We start from the raw sequence: 19435 nt of genomic DNA, 5'->3' as shown, positions 1-19435 counted from the left end.
ATAATTGAGTGACAATTATGACACAACACACCCGATAAGGCTGGAATTTCCTTTTGTGTTAAAAATATAGCCTGAGTCCTCCATCTCCTGAATATAATGCAAATATGCTAATTAGAACACTTAGAAATGTAAGTTCAAAGAGTAATAAAGCAGTTCTCGCCTATGTGTGTCAATAATTAAATATTTCATTGATTAGACATTTACACTTTTAAATGCTAGTATTGAAACTAAAAATTCACTGTGACTATTGTGTTTTCACAAAATACATACAAGAACAGGAACTAGCAATGCTGAAATTATTTCAGGCACCAGGATTTCATTTCAGTTGTGTACACTCCTTGGTTAAGAGCTAGTATTTGCCATTTGCTTAGGCTTACATTACTTTGTCACCCATTCTGCTATTTTCTTCAAAATATTTAATTTTGATATTTAAAATAAAGCAAAAATTAACCTACCTGGCACTTCCTCTTGTGCCTAATCGCCGGGTGCCAAGATCAGGAAAAACCAAGCGCACGAGCTAAAAGAATAAGCCAGATCCAAAGTTGCAATTCAAAACTGTAGGTATTAAAACTTGCCTTTTTTTCCCGGTCTTACCAAATTTCAATTTTCTCTGCTGATTATAAATAAAACATATGCACATAAAATATGGAAGACTCAAACAAGCATAAGGAAGGAAACATATTGCTCTGAAGAATACCATTTAAACCTCAGTGCAGTTCCTTCTAGTCTTTCCTCCAGAGCCTCGGTGTGTGTGCATTCTCTGGGCATGCACAGGCCATAAATGCATCACAGAAACTGCATGTGTGCACTTTCACTTTCTGTTTTGTTTCCTCCACACTGGACCATAAATATTAACCCTTCCTATTAAGAATTCTCTGAAAATAGGTTATTAAGAGCTTCTCATGTAAAAGTTTCTCATGTGAGTTTGCCTTGATTTGATGAGTTTCTTCCTCTTCCATTGATGTTTCCCCCCCCACTTTTGATTAGCCATGTGTTACCTGATTTTTGAGGTTTCAAAGCTATGAACATACACAACACATAGCTGCCTTCTAATCCAGTGTCTCATCTCCCAGTTATCTTTCTGATGTCTATATTGTTAGATAGTGCTAATATTACATTTGTGAACAGTAACTTTAAAGAAAATGAATCAACTTTAGCTGCTTTGGTAAAGAGACCCCCAAAGTTGAAAGTTAAGATTTGAAGAGCAATGAAATCATTGAAATAACTAATGTGGAAAATATAGTGTTCAGAGTAGGCAGGTAATGGTTTCTGCTATTTTTCTACAATTCCAGTCTGTTTGGTTTCCTTCCTACTGTATCTTTTCTTTCTTACTTCCTTTCTTCCCTTTCTTCCTTCCTTCCTTCCTTCCTTTCTTTCTTTCTTTCTTTCTTTCATTATTATTAATGACTTTAACAATTTTATTTTATTTTTATAAAGTAGTTCACAATATTTGGTTACACTTTATATTTGAACACTAATCCCACCACCATTACACCTTCTCACCACCATATTTTGGATGTTTCCATCCTAAACCCCAACCCTTGCTCCAAAGCAAAGCCAAAATAATTTATTTTCTATTGTTTGTTATGAATAAACCGCTGAAAATGATTCAAAAACGTTTCCTTAGAGGAAATTGTGTGAATATTTTATTTAACCCAGAGTATCTCGCCCACATGGCAAAGCCTGGCAAGCTACCCGTGACGTATTCAATATGCCAAACACAGTAACAACAAGTCTCACAATGGAGACGTTACTGGACCCGCTTGTGCAAATCGATGAACAACAGGGGACAGTGCTACAGTACTACCCAGGGGCCATTAGGCCCTTCTATAAGAGATTACTAACATGTTAAATGTTGAGACTTGTGTGCATGCATATATATATATGTGTGTGTGTATGTATATATGTAAAAGTAAAGGTAAAGGCCCTCCCGTTGATCGTCGATTTGCTCGAGCGGGCCCAGTAACGTCTCCATTGGACATTGGAAACTTTGTTGTTACTGTGTCTGGCATATCGAATACTCTCGGTAGCTTGCCGGGCTCTCCGAGAGGGGCGGAGGAATCGAACTCGGGTCGGCCATGTTGGCCGCTTGTAAGGCGAACGCCCTACCGCTGTGCTATCGCTCCAGCCCATGTATATATGTATATATGTATATATATTTATATATATATATATCCCTCTAAGATTGGTTGCTTTCTACTTTAAACCCCATCAAATGTGGTGTGCTAGTTTTGTTATATTAGTGGTGTAAAGTATGAGATGTCCAGGAATAGATTCACTCATGGGTGAGGCTTAGCTTGAGGGAGTGGAGAGAGGCCATGAGCACGGTGGGGGTTGAGTTCTGGAGGTTTTTGGCAGCTAAAGCTGGATCCCTTGGAGCAGGGAGGGGCCTCACCTGCCTCCTTCTGGATTGCCCCTAATGAAACAGCCTGGTGTTGTGGGGTCTGGTGGCTTGGCTATGGTGTGTTGTTTTATTTTTCTTTCTTTCCTTCCTTCCTTCCTCCCTCCCTCCCTCCCTCCCTCCCTCCTTCCCTTCCTTTCTTCCTCTCTCTCTTTATTTTTGTAAGGTAGTTTTTATTGAATGAAAATTGCTTAAAGAGGGGCTAAGCAATAGCACAGCGTTTGCATTGCATGTGATACACCCAGGTTCGATCCCTAGCGTCCCACATGGACCCCTGAGCACCAGTAGGAGTAATTCCTGAGTGCAGACCCAGGAGCAACCCCTGAGTATCTCTGGGTGTGACCCCAAAAGCAAAAAAAAAGAAAAAGAAAAAGAAAAAAAAACACCTTGCTGAAATGAAAGATGTGAGAAGAGAAAGAGGGGAAATATGTGTTCAAGAGAGAACACAGATTTCTCCAGAATGAAAATAAGCAAGCAAAGAAACATAGAGATAAGCAAGTGAGATATGTGTTCAAGGGCAAACATAGGCTTGGGGAGGGAGCCCCTTTCTTTTTCTTTATTAGTTCAGGTCACAGGCTTGGATAGAGAGAGTGTGGTAGAACTTTGCTTCTGTTTGGCTCTGGGCTGGTTCCCAGAGGAAGTGCCCAAGTGAGGAACAGAACTAACTCAAGATCAGAAGATCGGATTAAGAAGTTCCCTCAGGGCAGGACAACCAAGATATAAGCATGAAAATGAAAGGTAGGAGATAAGGGGAAAGTCAGTTAAGTCTGAATGTGTGGTGAGATAATTCATTAGGGGGTTGGAGCACAAACTTGGCATGCAGGGGCCCCTGGCTTTGATTCCTGATCAGGGTGTAGCCTCCCAAACAAAGAACAAGTGAAAAGTCTCAATGCAGAGTTAGAAGCCAGAAATGCCATTTTTTAACAGCAGATTTTGGCAATTTCATCTTTTCTTAAGAAAATCATCTCAAAGTGCCAGAGAGACAGTACAGCGGGTAGAAGGTTTGCCTTGCATGCAGTCCACACAGGTTTGTTCCTGGCACTCCATATGGTCCCCCAAACCTGCCTGGAGTGACCCCTGAGTGAAGAGGCAAAAGTAACCCCTGAGCACAGACCGTTGTGCGTTCCACCAACCCCCCACCCCCCAAAAAATCAACTCAGGGGCCAAATAGATAGCACAGAGGAGCTAGCTTTCCTTGCACAAATCCAACCTAGCTTCTATCACCAGTACCACATATGGTACTAACAGGTATGATCCCTGAGCACAATGCCAGGAGTGAAACCTGAGCTCTGCCAGGTATATAGCTCAACCTTGTCCCTCTTCACAAAAAACAAAAACAAAAACAAAAAAAAAACAAACAAAAAAACCTCTCAAAATCTTTCCTGTATACTACCTAAAGAAGTCCTTTTATTTTAGTTTGGTTTAGGGCGCACACCTGGCTGTACTCAGGGCTTACTCCTGATTCTGTGCTCAGGGGTCACTCCTAGTAGGGGGCAGGGGACCATATGGGATGCCAGGAATCAAATCCAGGATGCATGCTGCCAAACGTGGTATCCCATAGAGTACACCTTATCTGCTATACACCTTATCTGCTGTACTATCTCTCCAGCCCTAAAGGTGTCATTTCAAACTTTATAGCAGTCTCAGGTTCAAAGCCTTGGAATATAATTTGGTTTTATATGAAGGGAGAGGCAGAGATAGTTTGCCTTATTATCTGACAATAAAATCATGAGTGCATTTTAGTTTATTGAATGATTCCAACCCCAGACAGTCATGTGATAAGGTACACACAATTTAAAATTAAACAGCCCACATGATTAATTCCAGAATGTAAGTAGAAAATGTGCAATCTTTATATAGAGAGAGCTCGCACAGTTAATAATTGGAACGGCATCAAGATCCCAACATAAAGTCGTCTAGTATACACACAAGTCTTAGGATTAAGACTTATGCAAAAGTGCTCACTTTTTCTACTCATTTAGTTAGTGAAATTTGAAACAAGTTTTAATAGACTATTTTTCTGAACAAATTGGTAGATTAGGAGAAAAATGGATTTTTATAAGAATAGCAAGAACTATCACAATGGGCATGAATTTGGTAACAGTTGCCTAGAAACTCTATCAAGAAAATTACCAGATAAAAGTGGAAGCATTTTAGTTGGATCATAGAAAAATAATAAAAAATCTAAATTTCCAATAAGATAAATGATTAAATGAATTCTAAAACATCCAAAGATATGTATAGCCAATATATAAGTGTATTTTGTGATGTTTTCATGCCAAATGTATATAATCCTTTAGGTGAAAATAAGAATGCCATCACAGTTATTATATATATTCATATTTGTTTAGTAATTCCAACATGCTAGTAATGTTCTGATTTGATTTCTTAAAATAATTCCATGACATAGCCAATATTTTTAACATTATTCTAATGAATATTCTCATTTTATAGGGGACAAAAGCTGATGTACTTAAAGGTTTAATAACTTACCCAAAGTTATAGTCTCCGATACCTAATTATAGGATAGCTGCTATTTCTTTCTTTCTTTTTTTATTTTCTTTTTGGGTCACACCCGGTGATGCTCAGGGATTACTCCTAGCTTTTGCACTCAGGAATCACTCCTGGCCGTGCTCAGGGGACCATATGGAATGCTGGGAATTGAACCTGGGTTGACCATGTGCAAGGTAAATGCCCTACCTCCTGTGCTATCACTCCAGCCCTGTATTGCTGTTATTCAAAGTGCAGTGTCCACACTGTTGGTCTGTCTTGTGTGTCTTCCCATTCACCTGTCTGTCCATCTATCCATCCCTCTGTAGTCATCGCACAGCCATCCTTGTATCCAGACAACAGGCTGAGGCATGAGGACAATAAACAACTCAGAGCAAAGGGAACTGCCAAACACACACCTACAGAACTTGCTCCCTTGAGTCATTCAGTGAAACTATAGAGAACTCTTGATGCAGATCACCCTCAGTGAGGGAGGGGCTGAAAAACACGTGAGGGGATTTCTTGTGCCAAGACCAGCTCCTCCCTATGAGGAGTATGGGGGATGAAGTGTCCAGTACTTCAGACCTAACAGAATCTCTCCAGAGGTTCATGGAGTCACTTGAACAGCTCCTTGTGAGACCCCTGTAGTTGGTGTCTGGCTGTGGCCTAGGACTCTTAGGAGATGGGAAGAGGGCTGGACAGTGGTTTTAGTGACTAGACAACAGAGAATGTCTGTTATCTTGACTTCTGCCACAATATCCATGGTCTGCTCAGGCCACAAATGAGTAGTTTCCATGGCCACAAGCTAGCCACTTAAGAGAAAGAGTTGATATCTGCCATAGTATAGCATTTCTGCCAGTAAAACCCCCAGGATGGCTACTGAAGCTCTAGAAAGAGGTGTTTGTCAAGACTGGGGATACTTATTCAAACACTCCCCTGAGACACGGGTCTTCTGTGTCTGCTGGAAATTCCCTCTCCTCTCTCAGAAAGGTCAAATAAAAAAAAAAGCTGAGGCAAAGAGAAGGGTGAGGAAGTAAGGGTAATGACTCCCTCCCATCCCACCCTGTTGCTGTCAGGGTGTCATGCTGGAAGAAAGGATGACATCCTAAAACCTGCTCAGACTATGGATATTATATGGGATCAGGCATCAGACAGATTAATTGGATTTGTTATCATCTGAAGAACTTCAGAGAGGACACGCTGGCTGGCTGCTCAAATGTTCATTCAGGGTGAATGAAGCGTCACCTACTGAGCTGGTTCCAAAAGACACAGGAAACAGGCAATATGCTGTGTGTTCACTCTTATTGCTCTTGTGGTCACACACATGTGTGTGTGCAGGAACAAGGGGGAGACAGCAGGTATTTCTTCTTCATGGAGGTGGAATTGGGGGCACATCTAGTGGTTTTGGAGGCTCTTCTTTGAACTCTTCTCAACTGCTGCACAGCCTCCTGCATGGACCAGGGATGGAGCCAGGATCTGCCACATACAAAGCAAGTAAGGGCCTAAATTGCTGCCCTATCTCTCCAGACCTATTTTTCCTTTTATCTACTTTTCTCTCAGCGGGTAGGGCGTCTGCCTTGCACGCAGCCAACATGGCCGACCCGAGTTCGATTCCTCCGCCCCTCTCGGAGAGCCCGGCAAGCTACCGAGAGTATTGGATATGCCAGACACAGTAACAACAAAGTCTCCAATGGAGACGTTACTGGGCCCGCTCGAGCAAATCGACGATCAACGGGAGGGCCTTTACCTTTACTTTTCTCTATTTCTCACACTACCTCTCAGAGTAATGTACTACCTTTATCATCAGAAAAACACCACTAAGTCTATTTTAAAAGAGGAAGTCAGTATTTTGGAAATTCCCTAATCCATTTCAGAGAGCCCTTGCACGAGGATTGAGCATTACCCACCCTATGCCCAGACCTGCCAAAAAGAGCAAGAAACATTCTAACATCTGCACAGGAACTTTGTGTGGAATCTGGATTCAACTCCATTCCCAGGGGAGGAGAGAGGAAATGAGAATTGGGTATTTTGTTGTTTCTCTTGTAAACATGCTTGGTGATCATTTCCTTTTCCCTTTCCCCTGTCCCTCCTGCATTTAGTCACAAATCCAGCAGCTCTGGGACCTTTCCCAGTATCAGCTCCCTATAACAGTTACAAAAGAGAAATAAAAGCTAGCTGCATCTTGGGAAATGAATTTTAAGGGTTGGATGAAGATTGAAAAATGCTAAGCAAATGCACATTGTCACACAAAAACTGATTTTTAATTTTTTACTTTAGGACATTTTGCAGAGAGGCTGTCCTAACCATGAAACAATGAATCATTGTAGATCACTTAAAAGATTGTAAGAATGATTTGTGAGAAAACAAAGTAGCGATAAAGAGCTACACCATATAAACTGAAGTCACACCATTTTCATTTGCAAAGGTGTCAGGAAGGTAGGTAAGAAAAAAAAAGGTTCATGCACAATGTCCAGAACTCAGTAAAACCTTCAATAAGTCTCCTAAGATGACGAGGAATTGAATTGTCAAGTGTCAGCAGAACAAAAAAGCTGGGGATTCCTGGCTGGTTGGAAACCTTCCCTCAGAGATGCTCAGTGAGCTCTGGCATGCACCCGAGGCCTTGCAGCTGCTGCTTGGGGAGATTAAATTTTTTAAGTGAATTATGGAATGCATTACAGACAGGTGGGTTTCATAGGTTGAGGAGACTATCTAAGATTCAAGAGGTGGATAAATAGAGCAAAAGCTAAAATAAAGTAGTAAGTGAACAACTACTCTTAGGTTCGCATAATTATCTACATATTGACAACAACTTGACAATAAGGCAAAATTTTTCTCTATATTCATAGAATATTTTACAATTTACAAAGTGGTATGTGTCAGGGGTGTAGTTTAACTTGATTCACATTTGAAAAATTCAAAGATTATTTTTGCGGACGACAAACTTAAAGCCAGCAGAGACATAGTAATCATGTCTAGCTCTAGTAGGCTACCAATAGCAACCAGAAAACAAAGCAAAAGTGATAGTTCTTGTTCAACCATTCTTGGGGCCCAAAACTGTCTCATGGGACACCTACTTTGTAGAAGAAGGATCAATACATTGAAATCCTGTCAAACTTATAGTCAGAAGGCAGATATCTGGGGGTTGAGTATTCAGAAAGTTGAGGGGAGACACACAAATGAATCTTGAACCTGAACAACTTGCTGCAGAGATGGCCCAGAATTTGCAATAGACCTTCTCCATTGGGCTGCTCCAGATGGGACAGGTGTTGTCCCTCTGCCTGCCCTCCAAGAGCTCCAGCAGTCGCCATTTTCTAGAAGTCAGCAAGAAGCTCTAGGTATGAGTTGTGGTGACGGCAAATCCCAAGTCTCGCAGGGGACAGGGGAGGAGTGGGCCCTTCTTCTTCTTCACCCCCTCACCCAATGGGATGCCGAAATGACGCCACATCCACCCACCATCTACTTAAGCTCTCACACGGCCATGATCCAGAAACACACAAACGAATCTCAGACCCAAGCAACTTGCTGCAGCGATTTCTTCAGACCCTAATTATTAAAATCTTAGAATTCCTAGAGCATGCAGCTGCATGACATCATATTATATCCATAGCAAGCAATACAAAACACATTATCTAGCATTGCATTTTTGGCAGGTATGAGGGGTGGTAGGACTGGCCTCAGAATATCGAAGGTAACTAAAGTAGAGAAAGAATATTTTGCAAATTGTCTGCTACACAGGCAGGGGGAGATGTAGAATGTGGGGGGGGGGGGGATACCGGGGCTTTTGGTGGTGGAAAACATGCATGGGTGAAGGGATGGGTGTTTGATGATTGTATAATTGAAGTTCAAACATGATTTTTTTTTGTTACTGTACCTTATGGTGAGTTAATAAAAATAAATATATGAATAAAATAAAATAAAATGTAAAAAAATGTGAGGGGAAGCCAGGGAGATGTAAGTCCTTGTTTCATATGTTAGAAGATTGTATTCTATGACCTACAATGATCCAAAGTTTCATCAATGACTGTTTCAGGGATTAGGATGTTGTTAGAGGGATGGATCCAAATGTTCATGCTTTGGAAACAACATTGGGTCCCTAGAATTGCTGGTGGATGGCAATTTAGAGTGACAACTTTAAAAATTGGAATGATCCAACATGACAGCACAATTACTTTTTCCTCCCCTGTAGGTCCACACATTATAGTCAAATTAGTTTAGGTGAGTCTTAATGTTACAGCTGGTAATTAAAGGTGATAGATAACAAATGATGCCTCTTTTTAAAAAGTTAAGGCACGGAGGTATGGTGCCGCCAGCAGGTCAATCTGTACCTGTGAGGTGAGTGCATCAGCAGCCTGATGGTGCCTTCAGACTTCCAGATACCCCAAAATTGCTGCTGTGCCTTTGGCCAGACCCCAAAAACTTGGGGAAAAGTTTACCAAGAAAGTAAACTGCCAAAAGTTAGGTATGTGAGAGCCACACCCACAAACCACCTTGGACTCAGCTATATAATTGGAGGCATGGACTTTCTGGTTCCTGATTGACCTGCTTAACGGCCATGATCCCAGAGACTCAGAAACAAATCTCAAAACCCAAGGGCTTTTGGTAGAAATGCGTCTGGTCCCTGCAGTAGGCTACTGGCGCTGGGCCACCCCAGATGGGTATAGGTTTTGTGCCTTGGCGTGTCCCCCGTGGCAGCCTGGTGGCCGTCATCCTCCAGAGGCCACTGGACAATCAGGTTTGGGCTTGCAGTGACGAGACACGCGGGGCCTCACAGGATGGGGATGGAGCCGGCCCTTTCCTCCCCATCCCAATGAGATCCAGAGTAGCCGCCCACAAATGGCCTCTCTGGCTCCTGATCAAGCTGTTTAATGGCCATGATCCCAGAAACTCAGAAACAAATCTCGAAACCCGGCGGCTTTTGGCAGAAATGTGTCTGGACGGCGCAGTAGGTTACTGTCGCTGGGCCAACCCAGGGGGGAAAGGGTGTTGTCCCTCTGCCTGTTCCCTCTTGGCGGCCTTGTGGCCACCATCTTACAAAAGCCATTGGACAGTCAGGTTTGGGCCTGCAGTGATGAAAAACGGGGCCTCACTGGATGGGGGTAGAGCCGTCCCTTTCCTCCCCGTCCCAACGAGACCCTGAGTCACCACCCACGAATGGCCTCTCTGGCTCCTGATCAAGCTGCTTAATAGCCATGATCCCAGAGATTCAGGAACAAATCTCAGAACCCAGCAGGTTTTGACAAGAAATCCCTCCAGATTTAATTGTTAAAATTTTGGAATTTCAAAATCGCACAGCCACTACCGCAGCCACACGACATCATATGTTATTCATAATCAGCAACAGAAAACAAATTGTCTACTGTTTAAAAAAATAAAAATAAAAAGTTAAGGCACAAAATAAAAACATGCTTTTAAGAACTGTCTTTAGAGGAACAGCTCATTTAAAGATTAGGATACAGATCATGCGTGTGGGAAAACCAGTGTGATCTCATGAGGAAACAAATTGTTACCCCAACCACCCATCACCCCCAAGAGAGACCTGTGAGCACTGTGTTGGGAGTTACTCCTGAGTACTGATAGGTGTGACTCAAAAATTCTTTTAGAAGTATATAAAATAAAGCCCATAAAAAAGACTGGGGTATAAAAAATACTGGGGACAGAGAGACAGGTTCTTGCCTTGCATGCAACTGACCAGAATTTGAACTCCAGACTCCCATATGATTCCCCAAGCACCTCCAGGAGTAATCCCTGAGGACAGAGCCAAGAATAAGCCCTGAGCACTGTGGGTATGACCCAAAACCAAAAAAGAGAGAGTGAGAGAGATAAGAAAGACAAATACTGCATGATCTTACTCAAGTGGGAAAATAAAAATGGAAAAAAGAAATGCACATAGATATATTACTGAGATTAGGGAAATGAACAAAACTAATAAAAAGATAAAATAAATACAGAAATATTGGAAGGATGGGAGGAGGGAGAGAGAACGAACAACGAGAAGGAGGGAAGGAAAGAATGGGGGAGAATGGGGAGGAAGGAAGGTAGGAAGAGAGAAAAGAAGGAAGAGACATACAAATGCATTAAAAGTCCTTTTTCTAACGCAAGATAAGGATGGGGAGAGGACTCAAAGGCTGGAGCACATGCTGGGGTTATCAGCTTCAATCCCTGGCGCTGCATGATCCAAAACACCACTGGGAATGGTCCCCACAAAGAAAAGGGGCGAAGTCACTATAATGAACATGCTGATAGTCCCACCATTGGGGATGACAAGGAGATGCAAAGTGGAAAAACTTGCAATGTGGGTTGTAGGTTAACAGTCATATATCACATTGTTGAAAAGAACTGAAGAGGCAAGTGGTATCATTCTTCCTGAAGGGTGATGATGAGAGGGTGCAATGACCAATTTATATTTGCCCTCTAGAAAAAGAGGAAGAGGGAAGAAGGGAGAGAGAATAGGAAAGGAGGAAGAAATGGAATTGGCAGCTTGTGGGTCGGTGAACAAGCTCCATATCAGATCTATCCAGTAAGCACAAGACAGATGGTGCACACATGGAGAGGACTGTGTGGTGGCCCTGAGAGAGCTCTCGTGGGTTTCCATCAGTCTGCGGCTTATGTATCAAGTCATGGATCCAAGTCTGAGAACAGCACCTACCCAGAGTTCTCTACAGAAACCCAGTCCCCCTCAGCTTGACCTCTCTGCCCACAGCCAGTGCTTTGTTCTTAAGCACCCCCAAGTCAGAGGCCCTCTCAAAGGGATATTGTATTATACCTCAAAGAGTATATCCACTGGACTGGGAGACTGCCAGGGTTAGTTGAACCCAACCATATTTTAGAGGATATAACAAGGGGAAGAAGGTCTGAATCCAGCCCAGGGGACTAGATGGGCCAGTCAACCATTAATACTGAGCCATCGGCCAATCTGGTTTGTTTTCTTGACTCCTAATAATGTCTTCCTGAACTAGTGGTTGCAGCACTAGTCTAGCGTTTGAAATGCCAACCATTCTCCCCCCACCTACACATCCTTCCTGCAAACCTCACTTTCTCAGTCTGTGTTAGGCACTGGGGCAGAAGGTTATGTACTGGGGCCAATGGGCAGGTAAAGCACCATGGGAGGGATGGGCCGTGCAAGTCCATCATAGGGAATAAGGAAGTAGATAGAGGAAGTCGGCTCTGTGGAAGGGCTTGGAGAGGCTGTGGTGGAAGGAAACACCAGAGGAAGAGAGGATATGGCTAGTGACTTAGAACCTAGTCAGTCACGGTCTGTCTGAGATGGGAACCCCAGTCATAAGTTACTGAGTTCCTGAAAAGCAGTCAATCACAAATAAGATGGCTATATATGGAAAAGACACACCAGGTGTTGGAGGTTTTGCATGAAGAAAGAGTAACTCAATGATTTTTAATGTTTTCATGAGCAAATGATAATAAGGAAGTTTCAATAATTGGAATTAAATTGTAAAATTACTTAAAAATTGACTTCACCCATAGAAAGCTTTTACAATTCAGATGCTAGAATATTTAAATTATATCTAAATTCAAAAATAAACTTAACCTAAAATGGCATCCCATTATATTTTCATTGGGTTAGATTTGATTCCATGACGTCCAGTCAAACTTCTTATAAGTGGATTCAAAGAGCTATCCCCTTTACTTGAAAAATTATCCTTTCAACTTATTTTTGGCTGTTTCCTAAAAAACCATAATACTAGTATTCTAAAAATAAAACAATACATTGTCTAATGCAAATTTTTTATTATTTAATTTAACAATTCTGTTGCTTAATTCTATTAATCTTTCCATAAGTAATTCTATTGGTTCTGACTTCTAAATATACCCAGAATCTGGCCACTTCTTAACAGGTTCACCTCTATCTTCTCATCCCTGATTAGACCTCCCATCCTTTCTCCCTGATCTCATCTCTCCAGTCATTGCACCTTCTTTTCTGAACAGACTTTCTGTGAAGACTCATTTCTCTTACACCCCACATATTCCTTCTCTCATTTTCAAAGGTTGAAAGGTTTGAAAGGTTGCTTATCAGTGATACCTTTCCTTGCTGTACCTCTAAAACAACTGATCCCCTAACAGAGTTCTTATATTCCCGCTTCTCTATTTTTCTCTTTCATATTACATAATATAGTTTATACTTTTTCTCTGTCTATTTCTCCAACTACAGTGAATTCAATAAGGTATAAAGTTTTATCTGTTTTGTCCATTATCATATCCTGATGTCTACAGTAGTTCCTGGAATGTAATGGTTGCTCCATGGAAGTCTCAGATGGACTATGTTGTGCAGCCTAAGTACTCCTGACAGAGTAGAGCGAGAGTGACTGACTCTGCCAACAGCTGGGTGTGGGACGCATCCTCTGCCTGGTATCAGGTGATTCCTATGCCCGGAGTTGTGTCTCAGCAGACCTGTCCCCAGAGAATCTCTGCATGCTATAGTCACATTCTTTGAGGTGCTTGTCATCCTCTCTATGCTGGCTGAGAAGCGTGGCTCAAGGAGAGTAGAGAAGGGGGTTCCTCCCAAAATGTTCATGATAGGACAGGCCACCCCAAGACATGCCAGTTTGGCATGTGGTTCTCTTTGAATTGAGGTTCACAAACATCCTTCTGACTCTCAAGAAACTCTGATCACACTTTTAACTAGAACCCAGACTAGAGAGGCATCGCTCAGGGCAAAGAATTTTTTTAACCAGAAGTAAACTTTCCATCGGAGAAAACACATAATCATAGAACACTTGACTCGGGTCAAATGAATCACCCTCTCCTAAGCCCGGCCCATTCCACTGCTTGGGATATACACCCCACCCCCATTTAGCCTGTATGGCTTTAGAATCTTCATTCTCCACATATTAAATACGTTTACTTCTCCTACTAATCTATCTGATGTTAATCTGACTGCTTTTCCAGTCCAAGAAAACTCCAGAGGAAGAGGGAGAACTTTTTGTCTACTCCTACAGTGGCAAACTAAGTGCTTTTTGGGTGGAAATGAAAAAGTATATTGATTGTTTAGTTTTCCAGAGTGAATCCAATTAGATCCAAAGGGATCCTAACATTTCTTTTCCCACTAAATTGTTTTTTTTTCACCAAGTAAAAATTTTTATGTTCACTCCTACCTTTCCAAATGTGGCAGGGTTGACTTGGTTCTGAACATTTTTCCCACAGGTCTCCACATAAATATCATACATGAGGCAGCGAGGCACACTATATCCTTCACAAATGCAGAAATTGTCCACCAACCTGAGGGAGAGAGAAGAAAGAGGACTTTGGTGGTCTCTTTTTTTCTTTTTGGGTCACACCCAGTGATGTACAGAGGTCACTGCTGTCTCTGCACTTGGGAATTACTCCTGGTGGTGCTCAGAGGACCATATGGAATGCTGAGGATCAAACCCAGGTGCAAGTCAAATGCCCTACTCCCATACTCTCTGTGCTATATCGCTCCAGCCCCTTTGGTTGTCTTTAGAGCAGTACACCTTGGTGAGGGCCAATGATCAGGCACAAGAGAATGGTCCAAGCAACATCTATTGAACAGACCCAGTGCAGGACTCAGAAAAGCTGATAATTGCCAGCTTTATAGCAAACACATCTAATCCTGCCCTTCCCACATTTTCTGAGGAGTTTTAGATCACAAAGAAAAGTTTTCTGAAGGATGGCGGCTGACTCAGTAGCAGAAAATGACCTTACCATCATGAGTCTATGAGTTCAGTCCCCAGCACTGCCTCACATGCCAGGTACAAACTCAGCAGCAAGAGAGTGAGCTACAGGGCAGAGTCCCATAGGAAAAGGTGTGAAATTCCCAATCATCTTAACAATAACTAATGACAAAGGGAAGAGGAGATGGTACTATTACCTGCAGGAAATCTGGGTCCCCTTTGATTCATCTGATCAAAAGCTATTGTGACTCCTATCTCTTTCAAAAGAAATTAGCATTTTATTAGTTTCAGCAGACATTTGAAAAATTCCTATTTATATTCGGGAGCCTGTCTGTAGACAGGCTCAGGTTGCAGAGGGATTGGACAATGTTCATGGGCTCATTGAAGACTGGACAGACAGCTGGCTGCCCCCAGGCATCCCTGTTCTTTATGTTTCCCCCAAGGCCTGACCGCCTCATTCCACTTCTGCAGTCCTTCCTGTTTTATTTATTTATTTATTTACTTATTTATTTATTTATAGGGGGCTATACCTGGCAGTTCTTAGGGCATACTCCTGGCTCTGCACTCAGGGATCATTTCTGGTGGGCTCTGGGGATCATATGGGGTGCCTAGGATCAAACCTGTGTTGGGTGCATGCAAGGCAAGTACCCTACCCACTGTACTATCTCTTCAGCCCCATCTGCTTCTTCAGTCCTTCCTGTTCATCAAACTTCTGCTCCCTCATAGAAGTCTTCTCATGCCTTTACTTCTCTTTGGGAGATTGCTCCGGTGTGAGATAGCCTAAAAAATCATCCAGTGCCTGATAAATGAATGAATGCAATATCAAATGGAGAAATAAAGCCCAGTACAGCACCTTTTTCATGTGACAGCAATCAGGGCTTCCTGAGCTGTGCCCTGGTGCACTCCATGTCACCATGACTCTTCTAAGCAAGCAGTCTCCCTGGGCATATTCTGACTCTCTTCAACCGAGGTTCTGAACTGCAAATTCAGGAGTTCTGTTGCATCTGGGTTTTGAAATTTTGTGTTAAAATATATACAACATGAAGATGGTTATTTTCATTGCAATGTTCAGAGTAATGTTTCACTGTAATGTATGTTGTTTCTTTATATTTTGTACAAAGTCAGGTGTGCAGAGATCTCTTTTCATCTTGCAAAATGGAAACTCTTCTTGACTAAACAATAACTTGTCATTCAGCATCTTCAAATATATGCTACTGTCTTTATGATCAGAACCACACTGAACACCTTTCTAAATTGAATCATACAGTATTATCCTTTTGTGACTGGTTTATTTCATTAAGGATTTCCTTATGTACCAGAATCCCATTCCTTTTTTTTTTAAGGCCAAATCACATTTTACTTCAGCACAGATCACATTTTGTGTGTCCATTCATCTGTGGGCAGATAGACACTTGTGTTGCTCTCGTAAACAAGATTACTACGAATGTGGTGGGGCAGATATCTGTTTTCAGTACATGGGGGTATAGAGACAGGGCTGTTGAAACATAAGATAATGATATATTTGGCTTTTTGATGGATTGTTTTTTGTAGCAGCTGTATTGGATTACATTTCTGTCAGCAGCACACAAGGATTCCAATTGCTTCAGTTCCTTGGCAATGCTTTATTTCTATATTCTTGTTTTGATAGCAGCCTCCTAATGAGGCTAAGGTGGTGGGGGGCCATGTTTTTTTGCTTCTGGCATCAAAACCACCTGTGCCAGTGATTCGGCAATGGTCCTGGCTCAGACTGGACACCTATGGAACAGCCACATAGGAAACCATGGTCCACTTGGTCCTGGCTGCTCCATCTGTCTGCAAATCTGAGGAGCAGGTCACAAGGCTCCCCATCCCAGCCCTACCTCCTACCCCCACATTGGGAAGGACAGACTGTATGGAGAGAACTTCATGTATACACGATTTGAAGTGGCTTAGAGCACTCAACTGTGCAGCCTCTGTTCTGTCAGGTCACAAACCACCCGAAAGGGTATCCAGGTTTTTCTGTTCTTTGATTTTTGTTTTTGAATCTCTGGCAATTCTGTCAAGGGTCTCGAGCATAATACAAACTTCAGAAACTTTTCATGTAACTTGGTATCATTGGCAAAGCTATCCTGAGTCCTGTGTCTAGGAATCAGTGGGCCATGGATCCTAGCTAGTGACTATGTAGGAAAAGAGCCACTGAGTAAGAGAAAATACTGTGTCCTTCAGAGTTTACTCTTCAGGTCATTTCTGGAAACTGAAATACATCTAAGAATACATCTAAATTGGTGGAAAGGGCTAAGTGTAATTGGTTTCAATCACAAATAAGCCCTTCATTTTTGCTACTTAACTCACATAACTATCTGAAAGTGTTTTCTGATAAATAGTCCTTTAACAAAAAATGAAAGGAGCTGGAGAGATAGCACAGCAGGTAGGGCGTTTGCCTTGCATGTGGTCAACCCGGGGTTTGATTCTCAGCATTCCATATGGTTCCCTGAGCACCGCCAGCAGTTACTCCTAAGTGCAGAGCCAGGAGTAACCCCTGTGCATCGCTGGGTGTGACCCAAAAAGAAAAAAAAATGAAATCACCGTTAGATGCAGTTACAAAAGTGTTCTTGATTGAGTTTCAGTCAGTTTAAGATAGTTTGCTAGGAAGCCGCCCCTCCACCAGTTTACATTTCCTACCACCCATGTCCTCAGATTCCCTCTCACCATCCCCCTCCCCCGCCTGCCTCTATGGCAGGCACTTCTCTCTCTCTCTCTCTCTCTCTCTCTCTCTCTCTTACTCTCTCTTCCTTACCTCTGTTTCTCTTGCTGTTTCCCTATCTCTGTCTCTCTCCTTTGAACATTAGGGTTTGCAATACAGATACTGAGAAGTTGAAGTAGTCCTTTTTTTAGGGTGTATCCTATATCTACTGGTAATTTATCTTACAAAACTAAGGTTTCAGTACTGGTTTCAATTATTTTCCTATTTATGAAGAACCACAACCCCCCGTGTTCATCCGTAGAAACAGCAGAGTGTATTTTTCTTTCTGGTGTTCTTTTGCTTCTATTTAAACAGCTGAGGAGAGTTTCACAAACAATGTGAAATGCACTGTTGCTGCTAAGTCAGAGAAGGCCCCTTCTGAATCTCACACTAAGCAAACACTGTCCTGGCCAGCTTCTGAGATGCAAGAGAGGCTGCTGCAGCCAACATGCCCTTGAGGGTCACAGCCAAGCACTTCCGGAGCAAACCAGATGGAAGCCCTGGATCTACAAAGACCTCGCAGACTCCCACAAAGAGTGTGTGTGCACCTGTCCTGGGTACACATCTGTGTGTGTGTTTCCTGCGTGTGTGCATGTGTGTATTTGTGTATGTCTGTCCTGGGTGTTTGCTTTAGGCATGTGTGTTCAGACGTGTGTGTCCGTTCTGTTAATGTGTGTCCTGGAGGTTGTGTGTCCTCTGTGTTTGTGTGTGTGTGTGTGCTGGGCATGTGTTCAGACATGTGTGTCTATCTTGCATGTGTGTACGCCTGTGTGCTTGTGTGTGTGTGTTCAGGCATGTATGTCTGCCTTGGTGTGTGTGTGTGTGTGTGTGTGTGTGTGTGTGCCTGCCTGTATGTATGTGTGCGTGTGTTTCTGTACAGGAAGTATGTTCAGAGGTGTGTCTGTCCCAGGTGACGTGTGTGTGTATGTGTGTGTGCGTGCGTGCACGCGCGCTGGGCATGTGTTCAGACATGTGTGTCTATCTTGCATGTGTGTGTACACCTGTGTGTTTGAGTATGTGTTCAGGCATGTGTGTCTGCCCTGGTGTGTGTGTGCCTGCCTGTATGTATGTGTGTGTGTGTTTCTGTACAGGGAGTGTGTTCAGAGGTGTTTTTGTCCCAGGTGAGGTGTGTGTGTGTGTGTGTGTGTGTGTGTGTGTGTGTTGGGCATGTGTTCAGACATGTGTGTCTATCTTGCGTGTGTGTATACACCTGTGTGTTTGTGTATGTGTTCAGGTATGTGTGTCTGCCCTGATGTGTGTGTGCCTGCCTGTATGTTTGTGTGTATGTGTGTGTGTGTGTGCGCGCGCTGGGCATGTGTTCAGACATGTGTGTCTATCTTCCGTGTGTGTATGCCTGTGTGTTTGTGTATGTGTTCAGGCATGTGTGTCTGCCCTGGGGTGTATGTACCTGCCTCTATGTATGTCTGCATGTGTTTCTGTACAGGGAGTATGTTCAGAGGTGTGTTTGTCCCAGGTGAGGTGTGTGTGTGTGTGTGTGTGTGTGTGTGTGTGTGTGTGTGCTGGGCATGTGTTCAGACATGTGTGACTATCTTCCGTGTGTGTATGCCTGTGTGTTTGTGTATGTGTTCAGGCATGTGTGTCTGCCCTGGTGTGTGTGTGCCTGCCTCTATGTATGTGTGCGTGCGTTTCTGTACAGGGAGTGTGTTCAGAGGTGTGTCTGTCCCAGGTGATGTGTGTGTATGTGTATGTGTGTGTGTGTGTGTGTGTGTGTGTGTAGGTTCGTGTGTTCCGACTTTCAGCAGGCCCTCGGGCCGCGGGGCCGGGTGTGTGAGGAGGGTCCCCGCGACCCCCCGCAGCACCACCCAGTCCCTTGCCAGCTCACCACCGGATGATGGCGCTGTGCAGGCTGCGATTGGGGGATGCGGGCACACCCTCGGCCATGGCGCGGCGGCCCGGCGGGTGGAGGTGGCCGCGCTGCCGGCTCCGCTGTGTTTACTTTAGAGCCTGGCGCGCGGGCAGGCGGGGCAGGAGCTCGGGACCGGGCGCGCGGGGCCAGGGCATGAGCCTCGCGGGGCTGCGCAGTACGGCCGTGGTCACCTCCCCGGCCACGGTCACCTGTCGGACCCGGGCAGCAGCGGGGAGGAAAATCTTTCCGCCGGCCCCGCCTGCGCTTGGGGTCTGCGCCTCGGGTCTGAGACCAGGCCCTGCGTCTGTGGA

The 19435-nt window shown here is 43.5% G+C and overlaps 1 protein-coding gene across 3 annotated transcripts in view; it reads right to left on the bottom strand.

Annotated features, from left to right (window-relative positions):
• RFX8 (regulatory factor X8) overlaps nt 1–19159 on the bottom strand; it is a 74711-nt gene extending 55552 nt beyond the window's left edge. For 2 of the 3 annotated variants that reach the window (XM_056128386.1, XM_056128394.1), the window contains exons 1-3: nt 19101–19159; nt 13999–14122; nt 456–517 (exon numbers count right to left, since the gene is read on the bottom strand). In XM_056128386.1, the coding sequence (XP_055984361.1) occupies nt 456–517; nt 13999–14122; nt 19101–19159 (245 nt within the window). Of the gene's footprint in view, nt 1–455; nt 518–13998; nt 14123–19100 lie in introns of those variants that run through there. The other variant, XM_056128402.1, reaches the window with a different exon arrangement.
• Nucleotides 19160–19435: the final 276 nt, after the last annotated feature.

Source organism: Sorex fumeus, unplaced genomic scaffold (assembly GCF_029834395.1).
Source record: "Sorex fumeus unplaced genomic scaffold, SorFum_2.1 ptg000006l, whole genome shotgun sequence".
NCBI classification, from domain to species: domain Eukaryota; kingdom Metazoa; phylum Chordata; class Mammalia; order Eulipotyphla; family Soricidae; genus Sorex; species Sorex fumeus.
This window is presented reverse-complemented; position numbering and strand designations above follow the sequence as displayed.